Here is a 22,873-nt window from a genome sequence, read left to right on the forward strand (position 1 = left end):
CAAAGGCAGGAAGCAACGCAGCAGTACCTACCTCTGCCGTACTACTTGGCACGCTCGGTCAGGTTTTTTCCTGCCAAAGGAATACGGTCCCAAAGCTGCAGCAACTGCTCTCCAACTTGTGGTTCCAGCTCCTAGAAAGGATCGGGAAATCCGGGAAGTTATCTGCACTGCTACCACTGAGCATACAGAAACTATTTATTACTGAAGTAGGTGAGGTTGCCGGTGATTGCTTTCAAACTTTCTCCAAGAGCTCATCCCTTCTGCTATTGGGACAAACATTAGAACTCCCAGCAGAGCAAGGTTTTCTTACTAGGGTTCAGCAGGAGATAAAAACTTTCAGAAGCCACCCTGGCCTACAGGCTGTTTGGGGTGTCTCCATTCCCAGGGAGATGTCAGTTCTCCCAAAGATAATTCCAGTGAACACACTACCTCCATACACAAGAAGAGACGCACCAGATACTTGGTACCTCCCACAGGTCACTCACTTACTAACTAAAGATCATTATTTTCCACATCTTGTAAGTTGAATGCCATCAAGCGTGGTGGAGAATGTGGAAAGAGAGGTCACAGGAAATACGGTGGCTGTCCTTTCCTTGTACTTCTTTCCTCCAGTTTCTTACAACGGGAGAGAGGTTTTGGAGAAGAGAAGGTGAAACAAACACTTTAGCTCTTGAGTCATCAAGATGTTTTGGGAGGGGATGGAGAGAGGGCAGAAACTGCCACAGAGAAATTCTGTGCCAATTCTTTGGCTTTTTGTAGTTGCATTTAGAGCTTTAACAGCTTTGGGAACGGTCCTAAGCTTTACTCTACCTCAAAACTCGGGATTCTCTTCAGGCTTTACAGAAAAAAACCTTCTAATTATGAACAGTTATTTGGGTGTAACAGACTGTCTAAGAGAATACATCTCAACCAAACACGGCACAAACCTCCAGAACTAAATTACAAAAAAACCCCAACAACTTCTTTTTGGAAGCATCCACCTTTAAATCATTTTTTAAACACATAAGCAAGAAGCTGTTTTGATTTTATCAAAATGTCTCCATTACTTCCGCGGTAATTCTGCATTCGCTGAAGGTACAATGCACCAACGGACTGGGATTCAGATTAGCAGACACATGAACAAGCGGCGACAAACTGAACAAGCCAATAAAAAATGCACAGTTCTACCAAGTAAAGAAAACTTTAGAAGAGAGTAACATTACCTGGCCATCTCTACTTATCTGTACTTTCTTACTGTCGTTCCACGGGTTGAGCAAATGGTGTGCAAACTGAAAAGGAATGCTTTCTTTTCGGATCCAGTCCACCTTAAACACACCTCCGAAACCAGCAGATCCCCAGTCTTGACTTTTCTCACGCCCAATTGCTGAACCCATTCTAGCAAACCCCTGGGACAAAAACGGAAAGAACAGACATAATGGGACCCCATCTGTCTGCGGCAGAACGAGAGAAATAACTGAACTTCCTGTGAAACTTTCAAAATAGTTTCAAAGTGATTAACACACTCTCCACCATGAAGCTGGAGCTTCCAAAATGTTTTACATCTAGAAAGTTAGAAGTAGCACTTCTTTTTCCACTTCAAATACGCCTTGTAGGGTTTGACCGTAAGGAATGTCTCTCACTGACAGGATTCTCACTGAAGGGTTTTTGAGCTTCGTAACAGATTAAAAAGCTGTTGCAAAACCACCTGAAGCAGAAGGAAATCAAGATGAATATTCTAGTAGAGAACAGTCCGTTAGATATTCACATTCCTTGTCAGTTGTAGGTTATTTTTGCAGAAATCCATTTGTTCCTTCTCACATTCCCTCTATGTTAACTTTCACATAGAATCAGGAGAGCGTAGCTGTTCTTCCAAGAAAGAAGTCAAAGTTGCTTTTATTTCCTTCTTTAGTGAAGCTGGACAAAATTCCACCATGACAAGGATTCAGAAAGAAAACAAAAGAAACCCCAAACCCGAGATAGCATTTAACTTACTTCAGGACACCCTGATTTGCCCACACACCAAACAAACCAGAAGCGAACCCAACCCCACAGACAACGCATCAACTATTCAGGTGAATTTATGCCAGTTAGGATGTAGCAGTCCAAAAGATGCAGTTCACTGTGTAAATTACCAGCACTCACTGCTGTTGTAAGACACGCAGTCCTAGATAGCTCAAGGCAGACTTAAATGAGAATTAATGAAAGGAACAGTGGAAAAAAAAAAAAGTGGACTAGAAAGAGACAGTTGGGGACAACAGAAGATTAATAGGGAAGTTAATCCCACATTCCCATGAGGGTGCAGTGCCCTGTCACAACTGGAAGGGCGGGGCAAGGTCAACCACCTGCACTCCTGACGTCGGCGTGCCTTCCCTTCCCCGCTTCCCTGTCTGAGAGCACCAATGCAACCGCCCATTTTCGGTATCAACTGGCTCGCTGAAAATTACTTGCCAGTCTTAACATCTGCGTTTGCCAAATCATCGTACGCAGGATGTCACTGCAGTCCTTCAGTGGTATTGCCAAGACAGCTGTGTTTTGGTTGGTTCCTTAGATTTTAAGTTCAGCTGATTTTTACAAATAGCTTATATATGAAGAAGTAAGTGGGCCTTTCTTTACCTGGAACAACTGAATTTAGCTGGCTCAAAGCTAACGTGCAACTTTGCACTACCAGGTCAAGCTTTTAACTTCCAACTGACCACAGATTTGACCAACAAACTGTTGACATACATCTCACTGAACACGAAGTCGAGACACAGCTCTGGAAGAATCATGGCCAGCTTCCTAACTGGAAGTGAATAAAACCAGTTTTTATTGAAATTTTAATGAAGAAATTTATGAGTTTCCTGGCTTTAAAAAGCTATGACTTGCCTGTAACTCCTTGCTCACTTACAATACACACTTTGGCATGCAAAGAGTAGCAATCCCTGACTTTGTCAGGATTTTTGGGGCGCTTTTTGTTGTTTTAGAGGATTACTGTAGGGTATAAACATTATTCTGACTCGTGATGTTTGGAGGCAATTCCGTCTCCGCCTTCGAGGGACAAACTGAGCTAACTAGAAAAGCATGTTTCAGAGAGGAATTAAATGCTCTTTCTTCAGCAAGCACAGACATCTGCACACTGCTCTGCTTCTCAGAAGGCCAGGAGTCATAAGCAAAGCTGTCCACACTACACACAGTCATCTCCTGCACCCTCCTAAACCACCAACCACTGCTAGTACTTAGTTTTAGATTAAGGACTCACCTGAAAGCATCCAGACCCTTGAACAGAAAATATTAAGTAAACCAGGCTGCTCTCCCAAAAGGCTCCATTCAGTTTCCCTTCATTGCTTGGCGTAGTGGACCATATTCCCTTCTGTTGAGAAATATCAATGTTCTGCAAGTTGCTACTTTTCATTATAAAGTACCGAACGGGCACATTTTGTCTTGGTGAAGGAGATCTGCAGCCCTGGAAAAAATGAATTAAATGAATAAATACAACAAAATAAACCAGGCTTTATTTCTGAAGCTTTACACACACGAACATAGAAATCCTTGACTGTGCTCCTCCCTTCCTCCTCCAGCTTCTAGAAGAAACGTAAAATCAGCTGCTCCTGTCTGAAATGGCTTTAAAATGTATCCGACGTCTGTTTTACACTTTGAAAGCACTTCTCGACAATTCCTCCGTGAGGGGCCGAAATCAAGTAGAGCAGAATAGGAGTAAAAAGTTTAGTGATTAATTACAATTTGTTTAAGTCTGCCACGCCTTGAGATGGCACCAAAATTAATCATCCTAGACTGCAGCCTACAGCACACCACTCCCATTTCTACCTTCAGGAAACATGTCTTCTTCCTTTTACACTGGCTCAACCTAAAAGCTGAAAAACTCAAGAGGAATTACTAAATCCTCCAGTGAGTCCATGAGGTTTCCTTTCAGCAATCTGTTTAGTATCACTGCAGTTTACCATTCAAGTATATGGGGACAATTATGACAACAAGCTCGTTCAATGTGTGCTTTGTTAAAATAACCATCACAAAAAACCCCAAGCAGTCATAATAAGGCAGGTAACACAGATAACACAATATTTAAAGAGAATCTGTATCAATGGATGCTGTTACAGAAACAGAGGAAGGCAGAATCCAAAAACTTCAGAAGTGTGTGTACAATGTACTAATTTAGTTGAAAAAAATTAATACACCTTCACCATTTATTAGAAAAAAAAAAAATCTCATTTTTTTACTTTGGATAGCTTTACCTCAGCAGTCCACAAATATTATCTTTGCTGTATTAAACTAGTGTAACAAGGATACTTAGTCTAGATTTTAAGTTCCAGAAGGAAGTATTATGCAGCCGTTATAAATGAAAAGTTAAGTCAGGTTCCTAATTTAGCAGTAAAATACCTAATTGTTGCAGAATGGTATCAGCAAGACATCCCTTTACTTTTCAAGAGCAGGGTGGTACGTTGGAGAACTCTACCTTTGCAGATACTGGAGAAGAAGGACTAGCACAGGGGCTGGGACAGCTACCGCTGTCTGCAGGCTTCACTGAGGACTGAGCTGATCCGTCATCTGAGGATCGTTTGGAGAGCAAAATGTCTTCTTCTTTGTACTTCTTTGGCTGGTGGAGTGCAGGAGATGTAGATTTCACTGAAACTCTAAAAAGGACATGCCTTGAGTTTCACGAGCACTCACTGAACAATTTACATACATACCTGTCAGCCTACTGCATGACCACATGTATTACAGCGACTACAACATACATTAAACACTAACTAAAAACCCATACCGGTCATGCATTGTTTTTTAATGCCATTGTTAAACCTCTCCTGCTACTTCTCAAAGATCACAATTCATGGACAATATTCCTGACTGCTCTCTCAAACAGCAGGCACGTGTATGAAATACTTCTCAGTGAGATTACAATGCAGCATAGGACAGTAACACACCTTTCAACTGTACTGCCACTATTTCCACCTCCTTATTACTAGCAGAAATTTAAGTGATGCTTGCATACATAAATTGCAACCTACAGTGTCTAGAAGACCTCAACATCTTACTTTTCAGCACTAGAGGAGTCAGAGAATTCAGTTTCTGTTGAGCTTTTTCTACTGTTGGTTGACTTCCATGTAGATGCCAAAGGAAGTTCTTCACAAGTCACAGGTCTCGGTCTCTGGCCGATTCCTGAAGGCTGCTGCAGACCTGCAGACCGTTCTTCAGCACTCAGAACAGCTGTAATTGCTCTTACAGTTGTTTCATCAACTTGAGACCACGGTTTAGAAGGAGCTCGCATACGACGCAGGAACAAACTGTGCCACTTCTGCCTGAGTTGCAACAGCATGCCAGCAGCCTGAAATGAATTCCAGTTCTGTTACAGACTGATGAAGATTCCATCAGGCAGGTGAGAGTACCCTGCTCTTTCCTATCAGGCAGCACCTCGCCTTCCAGTGAGAACAAGGTCCAAACTGAAAGGCAAGACCAAGGTCTTGGGGAGGGGGAATAACTCTTACTTAAAGTAAGATGTTCATTTACTTTCTTTTCCTTGGGCGCAAGGTCATTTTTGGAGCATTTCCTTTAGCTCTGTACTAAACTTAACATTGTATTGTAAATCCTCAGATTTTTTTTTCCTTTTTATCTGTCTAGAAAACCCACTTTTTTCATGCTTTACGCCCTTCCTATCAAATCCATCTGTACTCATGCACTCTTCAGTCATACCTGAGGGAAAAGAGCTCTAAGTGACATTTTTCTTACACAGACTTCTGCTCAAATGCAATGACTAAATTCAGAAGACTAGAGTCTAATTCCCATGTTATCAGAAATGCTTCCATTGAAAAAAAATTTTTAAAAATCACTCTTCTGGACATGTCTAGGACAGAGAGCATTATTATTAGAGCTGGTAAGTTCCAGTGTTTCGTGATCCATAAACTACCTCCTACCACAGCCACAGCTCTTCAATGACCTAAAGCCTTCTGTTTCAAAGAGGTTTTTATTTCTCCTTCCAAAATCTGATAGCAACTTTCTTTAGCAATTCCAGCTTCAAGTGCTCCATTTTCGATCCGATTTTGGTTATGCTCTCAGAGAAAGAAAAACACAATATGCCAATGTGACTGTTCTCTCAGCTCCTGTTCAGATTTTGGCTATCCCAGCTCATGCTGTGGCCTGATGGAGCACCACACAGGCAGGACAGGAGGCCAGAAAGAGCAGAAGGGCCATTATGCAGCCACTGTCACCTGCAGCCTGCTGTCCCCTGCAGCCTGCTGTCCCCTGCAGCCCTTATCTTTTGTCTGGCAGTCTCTTCAGAAAGTGCTCACTCGTGGAAACAGACAAAACTGCCAAGCTCAGACACATAAAACATCATATTGCCCAGAAAGTTTCTGAAGCAGATCCAACAGCAGCATCTGGACTGCTGAGGCTTTCCTGCTCCCTCAGGCGAGAGACAGGACACCCACGCCATGATGGAGGAAGAGGGATGAGCACTCTCACTGTTGGATTAGGTGACCAATTATTTTTTGACTTTCTGCTCATAGGTACAAGATATGAAAGGCATGGGTGGTAGGTTACGAAACCTTGCGACTTGCACGTTGAACACGTGAATTCACGTGACAGCTCTGGGCCAAAGGGGACTGAAGCCCTTTAACTCTTGACGAGCTCACGAAATATGGGTTAAATCACAGAGTACTTAGTTTGACAGACCCCAGCGGACCATGACATTCTTAGAGAAAATTCCTGGCTACTCAAATGTTACAAAAACCTTTTTACATCTTTTTATAACCCTTCTACATGAAGCAAACACAGGAGTGATTTCTTACGTACTTCAGGGTCCAGTTTGAGATGAAGCCATTCATCCAGCTTCAGTAGTGCCTGATTAGCAGTTGTCTTGTCCTCCATCTCACTGTCACTGCTATCATTAGATACCCCTCCCCCTGAATTGAAGATAAAAGGTGCATTAGCATTTCTGTATTATTTCTACTTATATACAAAAACCTGAACACTACCGTATTACCAGCAATAAATATTTTTCCTTCTAAAATTGACTTTACAATGTAAACTGTTGTAAAACTACTTCTTCTTTTCTGCAAATACACTGCAAAGTCTTTGCTCCAGATAGGAGCAATCAAGTAGCCAGATCCTGCTGAAGATCCTACTGTGTAAAAACCTGTACTGACGTGGTCTGACTCAGCTCATGTACCTTCACCAGTATTCACGAGCCACTCTCCAGCCGTTGCCTGAAGCTGTTTGTAAAACCACATGTGGCTCTATTTCCTAGTAAAACAGCAGATTTTTTTACTAGATTACTAGATAAAGACCTAGTAAGAAAAAAACCAATTATAGATACGTATGACTATTCATTAGGAATCCTTATTTCCTAGAGTGCAATTCAATCAGCATGAACGCTATTCTAAGGTCAACAGTTTAAAAGCAAGACAGAAAAGCTTCACAAATAAGTTGGACTTTTAGTTTGATTCAACCTATGAGAACTAGCAGCAGGTATTTTTGCTTCCATTCCTACAGCACTCCATTTAAATAAGAAAAAAAAGGAAACTTCTATATATTCTCCATTACTTCTAGTTAATAGCACAGCTAATTGACATTAGAAATTATCAGTGGAAAATATCTTGAAAATGCATGTGTCAGCTAGAAGCAGTATGTCTTGTTTGCCATACTGATTGTTTCTAAATTATCCAGTTTGAATAATCCGGTCTGAAGTATCAAATAAAGCAGTCTGGAGAAAAAGAACACACATGCTACACTCCTCAGTACTAGTATTACCATTAGACATTGTGGCTGCATTCTCTCCTTACAAACTGCACTGTAGCTTCTGAGACCCCAGGACTGTGTCAGTTATGGATATGAATCTGTAAGGAATCCCAAAACTGAGACATTTGTTACAGAACCTACAAACTATTCCTGAATAGCTACAAGAATCATTCCACTTCTGTTATTTCAGAAGTCGCCAATATCTGCATTACATATGATTGAAAAAGCAGCTTTGCACATCACACACTGGTGTGTGCCAATGGAAACATTCCAAATCCACACTCCAGTGTACCTCGGAAGGCTGAGGATGCCTGCAAGGCGTTACTTGGCAGTCTGGCTGGCCCACAGAAGAGGGACACGGTGACAGGCGTCACAGCAGAGCAGCACCTGATGTTTGCTGTCTTGCGAGCTCTGGTCATTTCGTCATAGATAAGCCAGTCTGTAGGGAGGGCCTGGATGGCTGCAGCTTGTCCATTTGCTGGGGGAACCTGGGCAAGAGCAGGTCAGACTGGGCTATTATACCCTCTACCTGTAGTTAACGTACATTTTAACATCTTTCTTATTTCATCCAGAGACATTGTGGATGCCTCAACCTGGCAGTGTTCAAGGCCAGGCTGCGAGGGGCTCTGAGCAACCTGGACTAGTGGAAGGTGTCCCTGCCCATGGCAGGGGGTTGGAATGAGATAAGCTTTAAGGTCCCTTCCAACCCAAACCGTTCTGTGATTCTGTATCTTTAGGAAGAAATACGTCTCTAATTATATACGTATATAATACATACATATATAAAAATAAAAATTAATAAAAATATACATGCAAATAAAAAAGCAGGAGAGAGAATTCAACCCGATGCACAAATTATCCTACCACCATGAAACAAAATACTTTGCTTTAAAAAGAGATGTTAAAGAAGAAAAGTTTCAGAGCAGAACTTCTTGCTTTTAAGAGCAGGGATCATTATATCTTTACAACAATTTTACAGCTAGGGGTGGTTTTTTGTCATTTTGCCTTGTTCCATCTAGAGAAAGGACTAATTGAAACAATGGAAAAATGAACCAACTCCAATTCTACCAACCGGTAGGAAAAGGATTTTCTAAAGCTGCAGTGTTTCATGCCCTTGCTGCTTTTAAAGTACTGACAACTAGGAAAAGACGTTTCTAAAACATCTGATAGATTCCAAGTGCTCTATTTGGTGAACTATAAATTCAAAGTGATTTTACCTTTTTATACTGAGATTGACCAAGAACAGAGGTAGGATGAAATCGCACTTTCTTCTCCTTTGGTTCAGTCAACACCAGGCTTTCTCTGTCTACGTGCACAAGATTGGGATACATCCCGGCCACTAAGGCAGCTTTAATTACAGCCCAGTTCTCAGAGTTAGTATTAACATCTCTAATATCAGCTCCTCCTCTGGCTCTCACAAAACCTGTCAGAAGAACAGGACAAAACGGTGCCATGTTAGCTTGTGTTTGGCTCTCAAAAGGAATTTGAAAACAAAGGTGAAATAAACTACTAATCTGTTGCATCTTTCACCACTGCCAACCTTAACAGCATCAAGAAGAAACCATTACACTGAAATCCCTCCCGATAGGGGGTTGCAGACTAACACAGAATACAATTATTTTCTACAATACAAAGACACTTCCCATGGGAATAATTTACTAAAATATAATGATCCAAAGAAATTCATCTCGACACTGAAATGCAGTGCCATGTGGAGATGAGCATGCCTTCGGTTAGATCAGCCACACTTCCTCATCTACACCATACCCTGCATCAACGCGTACCTGGAGGTCTGATTCAAATTAAGTAAGAAAAACGACATCAGTGAACATTATTTCTGCTACAATTTCTATAGGCTGGACTTTAAAACGAGGTTAGAATTTCTTCCAAGCTGTTTACCTGAGGCTCTAAGCTGGCCGAGCAGCTGTGTTCTCATTCCTACGATGATTTCCATCGTGGCTTGGGACAGGAAGTTCTTTTCACAGAAGGCTCTCTCCCAGCCATCACCGCGCGCCTTCTGCCACGCCTGAAAACGTTTTTTACATTTGCCTATCAGTTTGACTAGCTAAAACTAAAAAATGCATTTTAAAAAAATTACATTCACGTCAATAAAATGAAGGCAAAACCCACTCTGGAAGTAAATGCATCAAACTAGATTTTTTTCCTGTTCAAGAATTAGATTCTCTTTACCTGTTCACTCCAGTGATCATTACGTCAAGTTAAAATGATTCATTCCATAAAGATCGTTACATTAAGATCATGATTTGAAGTTATCAGTGTAGTAGGATGTAAAGAGCCACACTGTTGGCACATGGTGGGAACGCTCACAATCTTACAAGGTTTGGAAACATCAACAAAACATACCACAAAAAGTGTTCCCTCACACATTTATGAGTCCAGTACACAGGAAAGCCACTAGGCAAAAATAACATCTTCTCCAAGGCCTTAATCACAGTCCACCACTCTACCTCCAAGTTGACTGGTACATTATTTGCCTTGATGGGTGACCTCCTGTGATGAGTACTCTCTGAAATGAAATCCTACCTGGAAAGCCCTGAGCAGGGCCATGTGGTCACTGAACGTCCCTGCAGCAAAACGCTTCCTGCACAGCATGGCTGCACGCTTTTGGGAGGCCAGCGTGGGCAGCACAAAAGGGTCTTGGCAGGCAAGAGCACAGGCAATGGTCAGAACAGGATCCAGGCACTTCAGCACAACAGCATACAACACCATTTTACCCAGGTGTGGCTCTACAGGTAATTCAGTGAGGTGGTAACCAAGCTCAGTGAGATCTTCCCAAGGGTCCATGGCATCTATGGTCTGTTTATAAACAAACAAACAAAGGAGAGGGGGACAGGGACAGTGGACAAAATCAGTTTACAGCGAAAGCAGAACGGATGTGAATACTGGGCATTAACTAGACTTGTTCCCAAACACTAAAGCAGCAAGTCCAACTATTAACAGAGACGACTTTGAACCACTCTCTTCCCCGACACGGAAAAACACATCCCCCCACACAAAACGAAAACAGACAAGAAACAAAAATTCAAAAGATCCTGAAGTAATTAAAAACAGCTTCAGTACAAACAGAAGCCAGTAAGATAGGCTGCTACACCACAAATATGGAATCAAATGAAATTCCCACCTAAACCTACTCCTTTCCTGACCTTAAGCATGTGCACAGCGTTTCTGACAGTTACAGCAGGCGGAGGATCAGGAGCTTTCATAAGAAAGTCCACAACTGGACAATTAATTGGAGCCAGAAGCTTTGTGTATAAACAAATCTCCTGCAAGTTCAAAGGCAGAAGAAAAAAGGTTACTAAGACTTGGAAACAAACCCCAAACACACGATTTTTTGCAATTAATAGTATGGTTTGACGACATTAAATTTTTTAAAGTTACAATTTCAAACTGAACATGCACCTGAAGTGGCATTCTTAGAAGTTCTGGAGACTGAAATTCCAACATATTCTGCAATCGGAGCCTGCTGAAGAGACGAAAACAGACTCCAGGCTGACAGCGCCCAGCCCTTGAAAATAAAGTATGGGAAGTTGTGAAAATTAGGATTTTTTTCTAAAAACAAAACCAACCAACCAAAAGCCAACAAACAGACACAGAAACTTAGAATGGAAAAGCAGAAGCAGTTCTGTGAAGAAGGTGTTGCTAAGGGTAAGTCACACACGGGGTGCGAGTTTTCCAAGCGTGGATTATTTTTGATGGCATGGAAATTTTCTATTGTAATTTTAACCCAACACTGAGAAATCTGGAGAAACAAAAACAAGGCTTATCTATGTAAAGTCTGTGGGTTTTTTGCTAACCTAAGACCAGTCCAAATCTCAATCATCCTTCGCTGTAAGGAATCTAAGCTGCAAACTTCGTTTCTTCCCTGCACATCCCCCAAACAGAAGTAACCCTTGGAGTAAAAGGTAGAATAAAGATTAAATAACTTGTGACTGAAGGGACAGAGACAGCAAATTCTCACATCCACACACAAATACTTGAAGCTTAATGCCAACAGAATTGATGAAACAGGCATTTGTTGCTACAAAACTTCCAAGCCCTCACCCACAGTGTTGGGAAGAATACGATCATGGCCTGTTAAGTCATGGATAGTTTGGAGAAAGTCAAATAGGCAGTCCTCTGCCCAAAGACAAGGCGTGAAAACTGTGACTGCTGGTGCTACGTGGGAGAAAGAGGAAGGAGAACAAACTAATGGGGGGGAAAACAACCTAGACCTTTGGGAAATGCCTGAGCATCACTTTTCTACAATCATTTCTTGGGAAATGATTCCAAGGAAATACATGCTGACCCCTACTCATCTGCAGAGAATGAGTGCTGGCCATTGTCCAGCACGACACTGGACTAGGCTAGAAACAGTTATTATGTTGTGTGCTTCATTCTTAAAACACAGGACGGTGGAGATCTGCAAAATAAGAACCATTATGAGGCATTTATTACCTGCCTTTTCTCTGGATAGCACTGGCTTTTGAAATCCACCCCATTTTTAGCACTGTAACACGGCTCAGTGCATCAAAAGACTTCTGTAAAAACAAAGGAAGGAACATAAGCCCAAGACTGAATAGGGCACATGAAATAAAAGTTACTAGTTATTTAGATTACTAACAGAAGTTCTCTAAAAAGTATGACATTGTAATATATACAGCAGCTTCTAGCACAAAGGTATCTTCTCAGTTCCAGGTGAATTTATGATGGTACCTCCTCTGCAGTATCTTTGTGCTACACAGTTTTCGAAATGAAACTTTTTCTAGTCAACAGGTAATTGCAAGTCAGTGAAAGATACGTCAGGTCTGCGTTCTGAGATATCACAAAGCAAGCAAAAATACATTATTATACCAAATAAAGTTTTCCTCTTTATCTCACTTGGAAATTACCTCCTTATTTTCCTAGATTTGATGTAAAATTACCAAAAGAAATTGTATTATAAGAACTTCAGAAATTTGGTGTCTGTATCTCCTACGAAATCCAACTCCATTTTCAAAGCCATACACGAGATCTTAAACTGCCTCGTTATGTTATCTCACTTTTCTTGAACAAGTAACTTAGGAATAGGCATGCAACACACCCAAAAAAGTGCTTAAAAGCTTAATGGGTACTTTTTGGACTTGATACAATAGTAGGACAAAAGGAACTCCCAGTGTCCTCCAAGACTCAGGAAGGTGGTGGTCTAAACGGAGGACTTGTTTTAAAAATCAAACAGAAATACTAAATTACAAAAAAAAAAAAAAAAAGATACATCAACACCTCAACCTACGTTAGTTTTTACAGGGCTTTTAGACAGCTAGCTATTTACAGTGTTTGTCATAAAGCAAATGGATGTTGAAACTTCTCAGTGAGGTCTGTTGCCTGACAGGCACTAGCTCTCAGCCTACTGCTAAGTTAAAAAGAAAAGTTCTCCAAAATTTATGCACCGTGTGTTTTAGAATGGCACCAGGAAGTTCACTTCCCAAAGACAATGTAAGGCAGCCGTACCTCTTTCACCTTGCCTGAGTCAATGACAAATACAACATCACTGACTGTTACGCTGGTTTCTGCAATATTCGTAGAAAGAATCTGCAATGAAAAAAACAACCAAACAACAAAACTGTAGTAACTGTAAAAGCAAAGGCAAAGTAGATCACTGTCGCATCTGACCAAGTCCTCTGATACTTGCAATTTTGCGGACGCCAGAAGGTGGAGTTTCAAGCACTTTTTTCTGATCCAAAGTCTGCACACTCGAATGAAGCATGAAAACTTGGTATCTAATGCAAGACAAAAAGCACGTTTTAAGGATCCTCTAAAGAAGCAATGGAAAGCCACAGAAACTAAAGGTTTTACCTGGGAGCATTATCAGCAAATCTCTTGTCATCAAAAAGAATGCGGTCCCTCAGGCTCACTATCTCATCATATCCAGGAAGAAATATTAAAATGGCTCCTAAAAAAGGAAGTGGGTTTGCAGAGTTAAACAGAAAATTCAAACACACGTCAGCGCCACGTAGCCCAGCCCTCGGAAGGTTTTAACTCCTGGGGATTTCCGAAGAAAGAGCAGGATTCATCAGAAGCTGAATCCACAACAATTCACTGGGAGCGTGGGTATTTACCTACCCGCATCACAGCTATGACAGATGCTGTGGAGTAAGTGCATGATCAGATCCAGATCCACTTTTTCATCATCAAAGCTGTGATGATAAGCTGTCAGTAGCTCTCTGTCCTCTGCACTAAGGTCACTACCACTTTTTTGGACCAGGGAACTTTCATCCAGATTTCCAAATCCGAATGAAGCACTGTAATAAAAAAATACGCAGAAGGCTGTTCCCTTCAGGTTTGCATTCAGCCATCAACTCAAACTTAGATCAAGACCAACGTGACCACCGGTCTTGAATTTTAAATTTTAAGTGTCACAGAAGAGAATCACAGCACTAGTACTGCTCACTGACTTAAATGTTAACCCAACAAAGCATGCAGCTTCAATTTTTAGTGTTAACTTTCGTTTTCTTAAACTTCATTGAGACACAACCGTAAGTGAATGAAAGTCTGAAGACCTTTCTCGTTTATCAGTTCAAGGAAAAATATTTAAAAGATACATATTTTCCAAAAATTTCCCACTAGCAGAAACTACACTAAGAGAAATTATAATAACGTAACCTTTACAAAACACTACCTCAACTCTGATAGCTGTAAGTTCATCAAAGAAGCATTCTTGAACGGCCTAGTGTACACGTTACTTCGACAAAAGTTTCTTTACTATGTCTATTGTGTATCAACAACACACAGATAAAAACACGTGACAGATTTGTTTCCAAAATAAGCATGTGAAGACAAAATGGTTCATAGTATAGAATCAGCAAGTTGTGCTAACCTAAACAACGTGACACTGACTACAAATGCTTTTGTTCTTTGTTTTTGAAATATTCCTGTTCTCAAAAAAAAGGTACTGCTATTTAGCCCAGATTTTAAGGCACAAAAAGCTAAAACCTGTTCTGATTAAAAGAACACAAGCCTCAAATTTCCTTTCACCACAACTCCTTCTGCAAAGCAGCTTACCTGTAGGATTCCAACAGATCAACAACCTCCGTCTGTCTGAAGCGCCTAGCCCAGTCCACAGCCGTCCTGAAAGAGTGGCACAAGTATTCTTACCAGATTTTCCACTTCAAAAGACGAGTATGAATAGCACATCATGCGAGGAGACAGCTGACACCACACTTTGGTGTCCATTTCTGTATTGCTAGCAATGCTGTTATTGCTGGATCTGCAACTTCCCATTCTGAAGTGCATGGACACGTGTTAACAGCGACCCGATTCTCAGGTAACTCCGCTCCTGACCACACAAGAGTGTCAGTTTTACACAGGAGTACAACACAAACACGCACAAGGAAATGTGGAACGAGGAACAGTGTGCCATTCCTTTAAGAAGCCCACACCAGTGTGCAGAGATCAGACCTGCCTGTTTGCAGTACCCTTTAAGTCATCCCAAAAAGTCACACCCCAGGCGTTTTTCATCAAAATGTGGGAAAATACTGGACTATTTCATGCCTTTCAGAAGTTGTCCTCCTCACAATGCAGTTCACTGGTTTACCTTTAAACTGCATTCCTTCCCAAGTTTTTCAAGTGTTGGTACCAAATATCAGAGCCCTGGAATCCTAATTCTTAGCCTTCCATACTACAATTACTTACTGTACTTCCTTTTTCTATGAAGACACACTTCATGACCACAAAACTTGAGTCTTTACAGATTCACAAATATTTTTACATGCTACAGCATATTTAGAAACATAACACAAAGATCTTCTTACGCAGGTAACTCCATGAAAATAAGAATCACCAAACATTCTGGTGGAATTCAGCAGATTACAGTTTTTCCACTAACCAGTGTCTTAAACAAGACATACTGAAACCAAGCTTATAGCCCATAATCAAGACCGTGTAATTAAGAATTCCAGGTAGAATTTACAGAAAACAATGTGCTTCAACAGAAGTTAAGAAACGGTTTAGGCTGCCAAAATCTATAGTTCTTACAGCAGTCTGGTAAGTTAGCAAATTAATTCAGATGTTATACAATTTTCTTTCTCTCTCCTATATTGACAAATAAATCTGTCTTTTGGTTTCTCTGTTTGCTTTTTACCAGCCATTGGATGATTTGCAGTGGATACTTGCTCCCATACTGATCAGCTGTTCTACTTGACTCAAAAAGCCTCTCCCTGAAGAAATCATCAGAGCAGTCGCGCCGGTCTCACTGTGCCTATAATCAACTGAGAAGTAAAAAAAAATCAGCAAACCCAATAGAAATGTTATTTTTTTTTCAAAATATTCTACAAATATTGCGTTCAAATCCCAGCCCAAAGAGAATTTGTTTCCTCACTCATCTCTGCAGTCAGTTCATGGGAATTCCACATTGTTTCAGAAGCACGCTTCTGCCAAGACTTCGAAACAACAACAATGAACTAAACAACTCATTAATTCTGCTAGCCCTATTCATTTTTTCAGTAGGCATCAGAATGCAAAAGTAACAACATTTGAATCTGAAGATGAAAGCAGCCATAGAAATTTAAATAAATTTGTGGTTGCTTTTTTGTTATGTAATAACATACAAAACTTACCACTGACATTTTCAGTTAAAATTAGATGGAACACCTGAGCAAAGGAATCAATATCTTTATGCAACCAGATGTCAGACAGACAGGAATCCATTTCTTTTACTATCCACGGTTCAAGGCAATTCACATCTTTTTCAGCCTGATGAGAAAAAACAATACTGAAAGATGAATCTCTTCCAAGAGGTGTCTTTATTCTCCCCCATTACCCACAAAGAATGTGAACAGTTAGTTTTCCCAGCAGCAATCAGAAATCCACCACTCAGGCATCAGTTAAAGCACTGACTGTGTCCTATGCAAGTACTCACACAACGGCAGTCGAGCCATTTGATCTGAGGAAAAGCTGTGTACAACCAGCGTAACCGAAACGCCCACGTCAGCCAGAGCAGCTCGTCCCAGTAAAGCGACCCTTAGAAGGCGTTAACACCCGGAGAGTCAACAGCACCCCAGATAACACACTTTAAACGGCTGGTAACGGAACACAAATAGAAACTTCTCTTGCAACAAAAGGAAAAACTTACCAGTTGATTAAATACTGCGTCACCACCATCATCCAGCAGACTGTACTCTTCATTTGCCCTTGGAACTGATTTTTGTCTCCGACATGCCAGTCTGTTGGTGTTTTCTTGAGCTGAACACCACTCAGCAAGAGTGGTTTTCTGTTTCTCTTCTAGAATGCAAAGTATTTCCCAAGAAATTTTTAGAGTCATCTTTATTATCCATTGTTTTCTATTAAAAAATAATTACAGCAGCTCAAAGTTTTACCTAGTCAGCTTTATTTAATCTAGAATGCTGCTGCAGTCCAACATAAATGACGCGTTTAAGGGTACCCAAAGGGCACCACTGCAAACGAGTGCTGTGAGAACAAGGTAAACCCCACCATTTTGGTGTTTAACCCCCTAAGCCTCCATTATTCCAAATTACTGCAGCCAAAGGAGCTTCCTAAGGAATTACCTTCTACACAATCTCAGCCCAGATCTTTCTCCAGAAGTGGAATTCTGGAGACAAGAGATACAGCCCCTGCACGTAATAACTTATTTTTGTATGCAAGTGGAAGAAACAGTAGAAGACACCAGTGTCTTAACTGAACTTTTCTATCCACAGGGATCAGAGCTGAGCACCGGCATAAACATCCAGTTAGGACGGTATGTTATAGCTTGGGGTTTGCCTGTTTTTTAAATTTTCTTTAAATGATCATTAGGATCATTACTTTCAGTTGCCAGAAAAACTGCTGGAGTAATAGCTACTTAATCAACTGAAAACCAATTATACTTAGTTCAAGAGTGTGAATACTTATTAAAAAATACATCCATGTCTGAAGAATGCAGTGAAAAATGCCACTAATAGGAACAACTTGTACATTTTGTGCAAGATGTACAAAATCCTGCCTCCTTTAACAGCTGCACTTGAATTTGCACCCAAAGGTACAGAGGACAGAGCATCCTCTGCTCCTATAGCTTTCATGTGGGCAGAGCCCCCAATTATATGTAATTCTACACCATAATAATTAGAAAAAATAAGACATTTATCAACTGAAAGTAAAAAGAATGCAACCACTGAATCAAAGTGAATTTTCTTCTTTAATTGCATGAACTTCCATGAACATTACATTTCAATAATGCAAATGCCGAGAGCTTAAAGACACTTGCTGTCATCTAATCACGTCTCATTTCATCTCCTGACTTTGGAACTTTAACAGAAAATCATCCTGTTAATGGCTTGTTCAACCAAGCAATGCTTCTCATTGCCAACCCTTACGATTAACTAGGTCACCAACCTTGCTGCTTCTCTTTTGTGTACTTTACCATCCCTTTGTTTGTATACCCAGTGCTTCGCAAAATGTCCTCCAGAAACATCTCTTTAACTTCAAAAGGTCTTCCTTGGACTGAAAGTACAAAAATTCCATAAAAGACGAGATATTCCCCAGCTTCACTTAGAGCATTACTTTTTTTTAAAAAATTATCTTCACTGGAGTTCATTTTTCTTAAAATTATACAAAACAAAACATTTCCAAAGTCAAATGCTATCTTGTTTCTCATTAACCTCTTCAATTATATCAGCTGTTATAGCAAGAGATGTTCGTAAGATTCAGAGTTGTTAGCTGCAATTTTTTAAAATGAGAAGAAGAAAACAGCCATTTTTGTTTAGGGTTACAAACAAGAACTCACCACGTAAGCCTGCCACCTGGAGTAAAAGCACAATTATTTAACAAGCAATTAATACAGCTTTGTGCAGGACTCCACAAGGAGACAGTACATCTTTGTGTTGAACTACTTTCTTTCATGAGAAGGATGTGAGGAGATAGACTTCTCTCAGCGTCCTCAACTGATTCAGCAAAGCTGGGCTTTCTTTACTGAATACTTCTGGACAGATGAGACATCCCAGTGGTCTTTACCTCCTAATAATTTATCCTTACTTCTTTTTCTACATGACTCTTTTCTAGACCTTATCTGTGAACATTAAAGGATGCTTTTCGCATGAAGAATTCAAGTCTCGACATTTTGATTTCTGGTCCCTTAAGATGACTTTAGATCACTTAGGATTTTCCTTCAGAAAGAACCATCTACAGTTCACATACTTTGAGAAGCTGTCATAGAGGAAGTCTTCCACCACCCATCACGAACTCTGTGTACTACAGCAATCCACAACTACAAAATGTTGGTTTCTGTGGTCAGGATTTTGTCAGCCATATTGCTGAAGGAGAAGCAAACCTTTTTCATTACGTTAACAGACAGAAGTCTAAAGCCGCTTCTTTTAATTCTTACATTCTCAAAAACAAAAAAGGAATAAAACATCTTTCCAATTGCTACTGGCCTGCTACACAACCAGCATAACCACTGTGGTAAACTGGAGCGACTCTCATCAGAATTTCCAAAACAAATATACTCATCTAAAAGAACAGGGAGCTGCGAGAAGAGTAAACTGGAAAGCCACACAACAATCACAACTGAGGCTCTCCCTTGCAAAAAAAAATTCAGAGACCATGAAATCACGTGTAATTTCCAGATTCCTGTCTCAAACACGTTGCAAGCCTTATTTTACTAGGCAGAAGTTCAGAACTGGGAACTAGAAAGAAACACTTCTATCTGTAAAAAAACCAATGAGGTTTCCTCCTCACAAACATTTGCTAAAACAAACCAGTAACTGATTCCACCCATTTCCTAGAACTGTTGAGATTTTTAAAAAAAACGGCTGACATGCAGAGACTCTACCTGATTGGCAAATAAAGCATTTCTCTTAAAAGCTACTGTTCAAAACACAATAAACTTGGACATCATTGTTGAAAAAGGAAGAGGACTGCAAGCTGCCAGAGGAGGTCACCCGTGCAGAAAACCCGTGAGCCAGGAGGGTGGGAAAAACAAAACAAGCCCACACAAACCCCCCATCTCCCACACATTCTGTATTTGCCTCTCCTAAAGATCAGTCAAATGAAACTAAAGCAGCAATAATGGGAACTTTTCTTTGCATCTGAAAGTCATCTTAACTGCAGGTAACCGAGTCTGACCATAAACTAACAGAAACTGGATGTCTTTTCTGAGTATTTACCCAGAGGAACGGCTACTAATTTCCTTTCAAACAAAGAATCATGGGATTGAAGCATGAAACCAAACCTGCCTAGGCCTCCTCTATTTCTCAACTGAACAGGTACAGTTATCTGCAATTTATCCAGTAACCAGTAACAACCTTTATGAGATCTGAAGAATTAGAATCTGCTGCAATGTATTAATATGCATCACACTAATGTAGCTCCTAAGTCCTGTACCAGCATGGAGACAGCATTTCAATAACCCTTCCCTACTTGAATTAAACGTGGAGAGGGCCAGGACATTCCTGCATTTACAGAACTCCCAGCGATAAAAACACTTCCCTCTGAAGTAGGCGCAAAGAGTTAAGAAACAAGAGGCCTGAATACCCAAAGAACAGGCACTGCTGTAATTCTCAGTGTATTCACCATGTGCCTTTACTCAGAGTAGTTTGCTACAGTTCACTAAAATCTGTGAGTCGGGGGCAGGTATACTGAGATTTAAGAGTTAAGAGAAGTACTTACTGTGTATTACTGGGCAGCTTCCAAAATACCTAATAAAAAGATTTGCATCTAGAGCAGCACTAGAAAGAATTAGTTTTAAATTATTCTGGTTTTGCAGCACATCTCTCAGTTTTATTAGCAAGAAGTCGCTGAACCTATCCCTCTCATGTACTTCATCCTGTAATAAAAGGAAAAAAAAACAAGAGATAAACAAACATCACAGATTCAAGATCATAACTTCTGACAAATACAAACCTTTTTTTTTTTTTAAATAAAATACATGATTTCGTGCTACATTACAGAGGCCTTAAAATGTGTAAATCTAGCTTAAGGGAAGGGATTTTTTTTAAACTATCCATAAGCAAAAAAAAAAGTTTCAGAAAGTTTTTATCAGAGCAGAGCGCACTGCAATGCACAAGCCACGCACACCTTAACGTCAGAGGCCAAAGTAAATGTCTGAAACCTCTCTCATTTTGTACTGGAAGCCAAATTTCAAGAAAAGGTCACAAACCACAAATCCTACAAATCTTATTTTAATAAATTCTCACTTCACAACTGATGAGGAGCACTTAAAGAAATGTATGACACCACATAATCAGAAAAAAAGACATTGCTTAGACAAGTCATACACAAAGCCTATAAACTGAGGACATAACTGCTTAATCATCTTTGTCATTCTTCTGTTTTGTTTTGTATTATGAATGAATGAAACAAGGACTCAAATACAAGGTTTGTAGGCTGACATCAAGAATTAATAGACCATTCTCATGCTTTTTTAACTCTGATAAACAGGTAGGCACCTAAACTTACCGTGACTTTTTTGTCTTCAGTAGTGGAATACTTAAATCTTGCCATAAACATTCTGGTCCCCCTTACTTACGGAAGTCCACAATAGGAATATTAACACAATCCTAAATGAACGCTCCTGAACAATTTGCTAGCAATTAGACTGCACATTATCTTGGAAACACTGGGCAAACAAATGGACTGAAAACCTGGTATTGCTAAAACAAATACATGATAACAGAAATTCTGACACAATCGTATTGAACCACATCTAAGCCTCCCTAAGGCTTTTCTGCCGACAGAGGAATTTCAGAAAAATTTACACTTCTGTCCTCCTCAACTCCTCCTGATTCCACACCTACTTATTGGCATGAACATAAAATAAGATGTTTTTCCAGGGAAAAGCACAAACAAACACACAGACAAGCACCAAAACCCACAAAACATGCATGCTACACTAAGGACTCAGAAAGTCTTTAAAGTCGATTCAGATTCTAGCAAACAAAACCACCGAAAACGCTCAGCAAATTTAAATAAAACAAACGAGGACCTCGTTTTCCAATTAACAAGCAACACAGGAAAGACCACAGGATGCTCACCACAATCACATGTGTCACAGTGGAGAGGGTGCTGTCTCCTGCCATCAGCGTGCGAAGGAGCATGTCATTAGTGCAGAATGTTACCAGTGTCTTTGGAGAAACCCTATGGAACAGAGCACAGAGACCACTCAGGGGCTTTGCACCACTTAAAGGCTGCTTAGCAGCTTTCCATGGCTCAAAAATTAAAGCAGCTGCTGACCAGAAGAGGCATTACAGTTCTCTCACCAAAGAACTCCTGCATACCACTTGTTTTCAAACTATGCCTATTCCCAGACATTCCCTAACAACTCTTACTGCTTGCGCTCCTAACTTTGAAGAATGGATTAACTGAAAACATCAGATTCAAATTTTAATAAGTAAGAAAGTTAAACAGAACCATGCGAAACAGTCATTCTCCATGTCATTCAATCTACTAGAAAATCCCATGTGGAAAACCAGGTTCCAATTCCTCAGCGTATGCTTGGATATAGCCCTTGTATTTGCCTACACGTGGTGCGATGAGCCTGGCTGGATGCCAGGTGCCACGCAAGCCACTCCTCTGCTGAGCTGGGCAGGGGAGAGGAAATACAATGGAAGACTCACAGGGTCAGGACCAGGATAAGGAGAACATGGGTCTCTCCCATGGGCAACAGTCCTCCATGAGCTTCTCCAGCATGAGTCCTTCCCATGGGCTGCAGGTCTTCATAAAAGGGACCTGCTCCAGCACAGGTCCCTTTCCACGGGGTGCAGTCCCTCAGGAACAGCCTGCTCCAGCGTGGGACCCCCATAGGGTCACAATCCTGACAGCAAACTGGGGGCTCTCTCCACAGGGCCACAGGTCCTGCCAGGAGCCTGCTCCAACACAGGCTTCCCAGAGGATCACAGCCTCTTTCAAGCACCCACCTGCTGCAACACGGAGTCCTGCACGGGCTGCAGGGGGATCCCCGCTGCACCATGCACCTCCATGGGCTGCAGGAGCACAGCTGCCTCACCACGGGCGGCACCACGGGCTGCTCTGGCACCTGGAGCACCTCCTCCCCTCCCGCACTGACCCTCCCATCTGCAGAACTGCTCCTCTCACACGCGCTCGCTGCTCTCCTTGGACTGCGGCCTCTGTTGTGCAGGATTTTCTCCCCCATTCCCTGCTGTCCCAGAGGCACTACCACCACCACAGATGGGCTCAGCCTTGG

General features: G+C 41.0%; 1 protein-coding gene across 3 annotated transcripts in view; it reads right to left on the bottom strand.

The window, feature by feature from the left end:
* LOC138103985 (3'-5' RNA helicase YTHDC2-like) overlaps positions 1-22,873 on the bottom strand; it is a 30,306-nt gene that overhangs the window by 1,875 nt on the left and 5,558 nt on the right. For all 3 annotated transcript variants that reach the window (XM_069002662.1, XM_069002664.1, XM_069002665.1), the window contains 24 exons: positions 21,705-21,807; positions 20,341-20,497; positions 18,070-18,177; positions 16,814-16,962; positions 16,299-16,434; positions 15,824-15,950; positions 14,746-14,811; positions 13,807-13,985; positions 13,540-13,636; positions 13,376-13,463; positions 13,195-13,275; positions 12,163-12,245; positions 11,128-11,233; positions 10,872-10,991; positions 10,252-10,524; positions 9,607-9,733; positions 8,925-9,130; positions 8,000-8,195; positions 6,763-6,872; positions 5,010-5,299; positions 4,430-4,607; positions 3,218-3,421; positions 1,203-1,385; positions 32-131 (listed from right to left, as the gene is read on the bottom strand). In XM_069002662.1, coding sequence (XP_068858763.1) covers positions 42-131; positions 1,203-1,385; positions 3,218-3,421; positions 4,430-4,607; positions 5,010-5,299; positions 6,763-6,872; positions 8,000-8,195; positions 8,925-9,130; positions 9,607-9,733; positions 10,252-10,524; positions 10,872-10,991; positions 11,128-11,233; positions 12,163-12,245; positions 13,195-13,275; positions 13,376-13,463; positions 13,540-13,636; positions 13,807-13,985; positions 14,746-14,811; positions 15,824-15,950; positions 16,299-16,434; positions 16,814-16,962; positions 18,070-18,177; positions 20,341-20,497; positions 21,705-21,807 — 3,457 coding nt within the window. In that variant the 3' untranslated portion in view covers positions 32-41. The remainder of the gene's footprint in view (positions 1-31; positions 132-1,202; positions 1,386-3,217; positions 3,422-4,429; positions 4,608-5,009; positions 5,300-6,762; positions 6,873-7,999; positions 8,196-8,924; positions 9,131-9,606; positions 9,734-10,251; positions 10,525-10,871; positions 10,992-11,127; positions 11,234-12,162; positions 12,246-13,194; positions 13,276-13,375; positions 13,464-13,539; positions 13,637-13,806; positions 13,986-14,745; positions 14,812-15,823; positions 15,951-16,298; positions 16,435-16,813; positions 16,963-18,069; positions 18,178-20,340; positions 20,498-21,704; positions 21,808-22,873) is intronic.

The sequence above is a fragment of the Aphelocoma coerulescens genome (assembly GCF_041296385.1).
Source record: "Aphelocoma coerulescens isolate FSJ_1873_10779 chromosome Z unlocalized genomic scaffold, UR_Acoe_1.0 ChrZ_unloc_scaf_3, whole genome shotgun sequence".
In the NCBI taxonomy this organism is placed as follows: domain Eukaryota; kingdom Metazoa; phylum Chordata; class Aves; order Passeriformes; family Corvidae; genus Aphelocoma; species Aphelocoma coerulescens.